This window comes from Bufo gargarizans, chromosome 1 (assembly GCF_014858855.1).
Source record: "Bufo gargarizans isolate SCDJY-AF-19 chromosome 1, ASM1485885v1, whole genome shotgun sequence".
Taxonomy (NCBI): Eukaryota; Metazoa; Chordata; class Amphibia; order Anura; family Bufonidae; genus Bufo; species Bufo gargarizans.
Window position 1 is genome coordinate 301,002,099 of NC_058080.1, and position 7,068 is coordinate 301,009,166.

A 7,068-nucleotide genomic window follows, 5' to 3' on the forward strand; every position below is an offset into this window, starting at 1 on the left:
GATAGATAGATAGATAGATAGATAGAAGATATATAGGTAGATAGATAGATAGATAGATAGATAGATAGAAGATATATAGGTAGATAGATAGATAGATAGAAGATATATAGGTAGATAGATAGATAGATAGATAGATAGATAGATTACACAGTAACTAAAACTGCTGTATATTCTGTGGTATAACCGGCATTTCTATAAAGGGCTATTGGTCATCTCAGGTAGTCAGCTTTGGCTGCAGGCTATAGATGAGCAGAAGAATGACTGGCATGGCTGGAAAGAGTTAAAGGGAGGGAGGTGGGCTGTCACGCGTCATTGGGCAGATTATGTGCAGCAAACAAAAAGTGTGTGTCTGTGTGCCAGTCAGTCACTGCGTCGCCTCCATCTGCACAAGTCCTTGTCTTCCTGCTTTTTTCTTCCCCCTATTTTGGTTTTCGCTTTCTGATTGTATTTGCTTCTTCCCACCCCCTCCCATTCATCTGATCTTCCATCTATATCCTCCGTCTACAAGGAGCAGCAGCAGCAGGACTCTCTCCCTGGACATGGACATACTACAGTAATAGAACCGATCTTGGGGACTCCAGAGGAGGATTTCTCATTCCCAGTCCTTCCCCTAGGAATATAAAGAAGCGGACGTCCTGGTAAGTGACAGTGCATGTTCACCAGCCATATCACTAGAGGGAATACAGCCTACATCTAGGATTTATACAAAGGAGTCCTCAGCTCTGGCCAAAAACGTGCATCTTCCTCCAGGATTAGTGACACTCTATTATTCTCTAGAAGTAAGTGAGAATGGTCTGGTCAGCAGCCTTGAAGAGGTCTACAGAGCATAACTGGATCAGAACATAGAATGGTTTGCTGCCTTCAGCTTTGGGGAATCATGCTAATAGTTGAGGTTCTCCATAAGTGAAGTGGATGTAGGCTGCTGTCCACAGCTGAGGTCCTGAAGCAGGGCTCTAGAGTAGACAATGATAATGCTAATAGAAACTGTTCCCCTTTATCTATCATTACTTGATGGAACGACCTGTCATCCTTATCACCAGAACACTTACATCTCAAATTATTAAATCCACTCTTAATATGACTGCAAAATATAATGGAAAGTAATTGATCATTGATCATCAAACTGAGGATTTGGACAAACTTCCTAAGAGCATGTGACATGACAATCTATTGAGGACGCAGTGAAAGCAGGACTAGTTGGTGTTTCATGAGACTTTGTCAATACATGTATTGGTCTGTTGGAAAGTTTGGTGAGAAGCCAGCGCCTTGGTCAATGCTTTAGTAGACTGGGAAGAAATCCGAATAATTAACAGCTTTCCTTGCTGTCTGTCATTAAGGTCTCTGAGGGACAGGTCTGGATTATGGTAATGAGCGGACATACGTTCCCTCTTGTAGACTAGAGCTAAAGGTTACATGACATGGAATCAGTGACATTGACAGTCCTCCTGAAATCCATTCTTCATGCTCTTCTGTCACACCGCGCTAGGTTCCTGATAGGATCCAAATGACTAGAAATGCCTGTGCCACTCTCCTGCTGTCTACCCAAGCACTCTGCCTGGGCACCCACTGCCAGCCTACTCTAACACTTGGGGTTCATCATCAATACACATAGATTAAACAGAATTACTCTTAGTTCTTTAACAGTTATTGATTAGAGGGAATCCCTGAAGTAGTTCTGTGGTTATTGAGCCATCACTAAGTGATACCTATAGACCAAGATGAATAGAACAATTAACTGTTACACTGCTGTGTACACTAGACATATGGGAGACTAATGTTGGCATCTTTCACCTTCTTCTAGGACATGTCAGTCATGGAAGACGCTGGAGTTCAAAAAACAATTTGGGATGGAGATGCCAAGGCTGTACAGCAGTGTCTGACGGATATATTCACAAGTGTCTACACCACCTGTGATGTACCAGAGAATGCCATCTTTGGCCCCTGTGTTCTGAGCCACACTTCCCTCTACGACAGTATAGCTTTTATAGCCCTCAAATCCACAGACAAGAGAACAGTGCCCTACATATTTCGGGTAAGTCTTTCACTTCTTTTCCGCTGGTTGACATTTTGTAGAGTCTCCACAAGACAGCTGACCAAGACACCCCTGAATGATGAATAATTAGATACATGGAGATAAATTAGAAAGGTAGACATTAGACTGTATATAGTAACAGATGGTATATAGTGACAGAAATAATATTTAACACTAGTTACCATTTATGTTTCTGTCTCTCTATTTATCTAATATATATATATATATATATATATATATATATAAAATCTATCTCTAATATCTATTATCTATCAATTATATCTATCTATATCGCTGTGTGTGTGTGTATATATATATATATATATATATATATATTCTATCTATCTCTAATATCTATTATCTATCAATATATATATATATATATATATATATATATATATATATAATCTATCTATAATATATGTGTATATATATATTCTATCTACTTTTTTACTTTTTGTCTATTGGTTTGTCTGTCTATCATTCAGGATCATTTCTGCTTCTACATGTGCATACATGTATTATTTTAACTATTTATTATCTAGCTAGCTATCAACTATGTTTCCAAATATATTCCTTTTATCTATCCATTAAATAGATCAGATATACAGATACATTGGGAGAAAGATACCATATAGATGTAGTAAAGTTTGTTATGTAGATAGATAGATAGATAGATAGATAGAAGATAGATATGAGATATAGATAGATAGATAGATAGATAGATAGATAGATAGATACTGTAGATAGATAGATATTGGAAAAAAATACACCCTTACTACGCCTTACACACTATAGATAGACTGATGAGATAGATAAATAGATAGATAGATAGATAGATACAGTCTATATAGTGTTATATATATATATATATATATATATATATATATATATACACACACACTGTAAATAGACAGATGAGGTAGATGGATAAATAGATAGATAGATAGATAGATAGATAGATAGATAGATAGATACTTGAAAGACAGATGAGATAAATGGATAGATAGATAGATAGATAGATAGATAGATAGATAGATATAGACAGTCTATATAGTATATATATATATATATATATATATATACACACACTGTAGATAGACAGATGAGATAGATATATAGATAGATAGATAGATGATAGATTGATAGATATAGACAGTCCATATAGTTGTATACACACACACACACACACACACACACACACTGTAGATAGATATGTAGATATATTTGGTGTAAACTATATTAACCTATGGCAATGCCTACTGTATTTAGGATTTAGCAGAATAGAGTATCTAGAGCATCATTTGTTATGGCAGCAGATCAGCCTGACTATAAGAAAGCTTTACCATTCTGATGAGCAATTATTTCAAGCACTAATTTGCCAAATGTATCTTCAGAGTTAGAAATAAACAACTACATGTAAGTTGTGAGGACAATCTGGAGAACTGGTTCATGTGAAAGCACATCTCAGATAGAACATATGGAGGGCCGTCATGTCAGCTCTGTGTGATTCACTTGGACAGACGATTTCCATTCATTCTGATGGTCTACATCCATAATAAAGCTCTGCTGTGCGTTGGGATCCCCTAAGACTAGTGCTCAGCTCATGGGGGACTTTTTAACCCTCTTATACCTCATTATCCTTGCCTTTCTGCAGGTGGACACTTCAGCTGCAAACGGCTCCTCCGAGGGACTGATGTGGCTCCGTCTGGTTCAATCTGCCAGAAACAAAGAGGAACAAAATCTGGAAGCCTACATCAAGAACGGACAACTGTTCTACAGATCCCTGCGCAGGATTGTCAAAGACGAGGAACTATTAGTCTGGTATGGGAAAGAACTGACAGACCTGCTTCTTCTACACCCTGCCAGGGCGCAGGGAAAAACTCCCGGTAGGTATAAAATGATGAATAAGTCCCATTTATCCCTTACTTCCACATTGTCTTCTATCTATCCGTAGGTAGACGCGTCTGGCTTTCTCATTGTTTGAAGGCTTCTATTTGTGTTTGAAATTCAGTCCTTTAAAAAAAATATATATTTCCATTAATCTGTTAAACAAAGTTTTTATTTTATTTATTTTTTATCCCTAACAGAATAGAAAATAATATGATTAATGAAATACAATTTTAATTGCCATTAATAGTTACTATGATGGGGATTGTGTAGTTGTACAGTATATGGTCCGATGTTAGATTGTTTATGGTCCGACCTTATATTGTTTATCTCTTGTCAATAATCAGTAATACATACTGTGGTTTCTACTGTATGTCACGCAATAGGTGACACGTTACTGATAGTAATAGCACCCAACTGTGTTCCAACAGAACAAGGTGTCAACCTATAATGATCAAACCCTATGTCGGCATTTTTAAGTAGAATAGTATAGAGTACCTTCTTTAGGATCGTGTAATTGAGATGCAGCTCTCACCATTGATTGCATTCTTTTTCTATTTTAGGAACAACACAGCATACATGCTTGGAGTGTAGTCAAAGATTTCAGTATGATTTTCCTTATGTGGCCCATGTAAGATTTCGTTGCCCTAAAAGAGTCCATAATTCCGATCCTAACTCAGAACAGCTGGTCAAGGACAATAGAGAACTCGAACCTCGAAACGCTATGATATCTACAACCAAATACAACAAACTATCAATTTATCAGCCACAAAAAGAGAACCACAAGCCCACCACAGACTTTCACAACTTGGCCAGGGACCTAGAGAATTTTAGAAGCCCCAGTTCTTCATCTCTCAGCTCTTCCCCAACAACCAAATCCCATCTTGCACGCCAGGACTCGGAGAATTCCTCTGAGAGCCTTCATAAAACCAAAAGAAAGTATGAGGACCACTTGGAGGACAACAGATCCAAACGGATAGAATCTTCTGGGAGGTTTATGGACAGGCCCATACCTTCTTCTAAAGAGGACTTAGTGTGCAGTCCTCAAACATTTAGAGGCAGCTCTTACTTTAATGTAGAGGAAGGAGGGCAGTTATATGCTCCACCAAGTCCAGAGAAAGCGGAAGCAAAGAGAAGCGCATTTGTAGAAGTGAAAAAGGCATCTAGAGGACTGGAAGAAGCTGAGCCAAACTCTGAGGGTAAAGAAAAATCTCCGTCCCACCCAGGCAGTCCAAGTGAGGAGAAGAGATTGAACCTCAGGCCAGAAAATCAGTCAGAAGACAATGCACCGAGGGGCAGTGCCTTTACTAGCGTGCCCCAGATGGCAAACCAAGATCAGGAAAGGAAAAGTGCTTTCTCACAACCGACTAGAAGCAGCTTCAACCATGTGACTCCACTACAGGTGATGGGGCAAAAACTGGTACCCAGTGGGTTAAATTTGGATTGCCATGGAGACAGTGTTGGGCCAGCCAGGCTATATCAGTCTGATTCACTCTCAGTTAAGCTTCAGAGCCCTGAATTAAATGGTAACTGCACACTACCGGGAAGCTTGCCCAAGCAAAGCCCTTTCCTCTTTGCTACTACATTTTGGCCAAAGAGCTCACCTGCACCCCTTCAAATGCAGCTGCCTTCTACCCTTACCCTACTGCCTCCTTCCTTCACCTCCCTGTGTCTGCCAGCTCAAAACTGGTGTGCCAAATGCAATGCTTCCTTTAGAATGACTTCTGATTTGGTGTACCACATGAGGTCTCACCACAAGAAAGAGTATGCCATGGAACCATTAGTAAAGAGGAGGAGAGAGGAAAAACTTAAGTGCCCCATATGTAATGAGTCCTTCAGGGAACGTCACCACCTCTCCAGGCACATGACCTCTCACAATTAAATGAAGGGACTACTTTAGTACTTGGACTTCTCAATGCTCCTACACTATGATACTGCACCTAGGACCATGGACAGCTCGATCCTCCAGCATCAGTGGTGTGGGGTTTAACTCTCTGAATGCACGCATTTTCACTTTCCAAGAGTACATTTTTTTAAATGTCATATATATTGCAGCATATTGATGCATTTGTCATATCTTTATACTTTAAATGATGGAGCACTTATGATTTAGATGTAATTATCATCAATGTATTTAAGGGTTCTTTTTTTCTTTGGAGTAATGGACAATACTTGGGTGGGGCATTACCTGATGGCTTGGTTCCTAACAGTCCAGCTTGTATGGATATCACAGAGGGCATCTCAGTAATCCAGGAAATGCATGGCCATTGCAATATCACAAAACTGTAGACTCCTGTCAGGTTGTCATCAACGTGTATTTCTTTTTCTTTTTTTTATTTTCTTTTTTTTTTTATCAAAGTGTAATTTTGTGCCAGTGGATTCCAGTGTGCATAATTATTTTTCTTTCTCCCCCCCCCCCCCCCAACAATGGAAAAAATATTTATTATACTGTATAGTTTATCTGAGTATGTTGAATGCTTTGACAATAAATTGCTTTATTTTCTGCAAGCCACCTCATTGTTCTAACAAGCTTTCTTTTCTTCTGATACACTGCATGTATTAGCAGTGATCATGCCATGGAAGACAAGGGTGTCTGGGGTTACTGAGTGCAGTTTAGCTACAGGCTCTTGTTAGCACATTTTGAACATGTAATGTTACATCTGATCTTCTGACTTTAAATCTTCTGATGATGTGTCTTCTCCCATTTACTTGAGAAGAAGAAATGGACACAAAGGGGTTAGCATTCTGCTGACCCTGCTGGATAACTGTGTAAAGATCTGTATTTTTAGACTTGAGATTGCATTGTCTCCAGCACACATTGCTTGTTCGTGTTCAGATCACAAGATGAGTGAAATTTAATAAGGCAGAGTTGGGTCGTTTTGTGCAATCGTTTGCCTTTAGTGGAAATTATTATTAGGATGACCTTGTTTTCTCTTCACTCAATGCCTGTTATAAGTGTGGGGCATTTTGCAACCCTGCAGAAAGTTCGAGAAACTATGGCTCTTAAAGTGAAATGCATAACTAGCTCATGGCAACAAAAATCTATCTGTGTTCTGCACAATATTCATTCGATTACACTAATACAGTGTGGTCCAGAATATATGCACACAGCCTTGAACTGCACCCCTAGCAATGCAAATATATGT

General features: G+C 38.9%; 1 protein-coding gene across 1 annotated transcript; it reads left to right on the top strand.

The window, feature by feature from the left end:
- Nucleotides 1–1,804: 1,804 nt before the first annotated feature.
- On the top strand, nt 1,805–5,804 carry PRDM8 (PR/SET domain 8). The gene is made up of 3 exons (XM_044279336.1): nt 1,805–2,032; nt 3,690–3,921; nt 4,486–5,804. Exons 1-3 carry the CDS (start codon nt 1,805–1,807, stop codon nt 5,802–5,804), a joined length of 1,779 nt encoding a protein of 592 aa, XP_044135271.1.
- The last annotated feature ends 1,264 nt before the right edge of the window (nt 5,805–7,068 follow it).

Bases quoted from the DNA above. Each gene is read 5' to 3' on its own strand.
- PRDM8 (XM_044279336.1), top strand. From the start codon at position 1,805: ATGTCAGTCATGGAAGACGCTGGAGTTCAAAAAACAATTTGGGATGGA. The intron at 2,033-3,689 runs GTAAGTCTTTCA...GCCTTTCTGCAG, and splicing joins CAGTGCCCTACATATTTCGG to GTGGACACTTCAGCTGCAAA. The intron at 3,922-4,485 runs GTAGGTATAAAA...TTTCTATTTTAG, and splicing joins GGCGCAGGGAAAAACTCCCG to GAACAACACAGCATACATGC.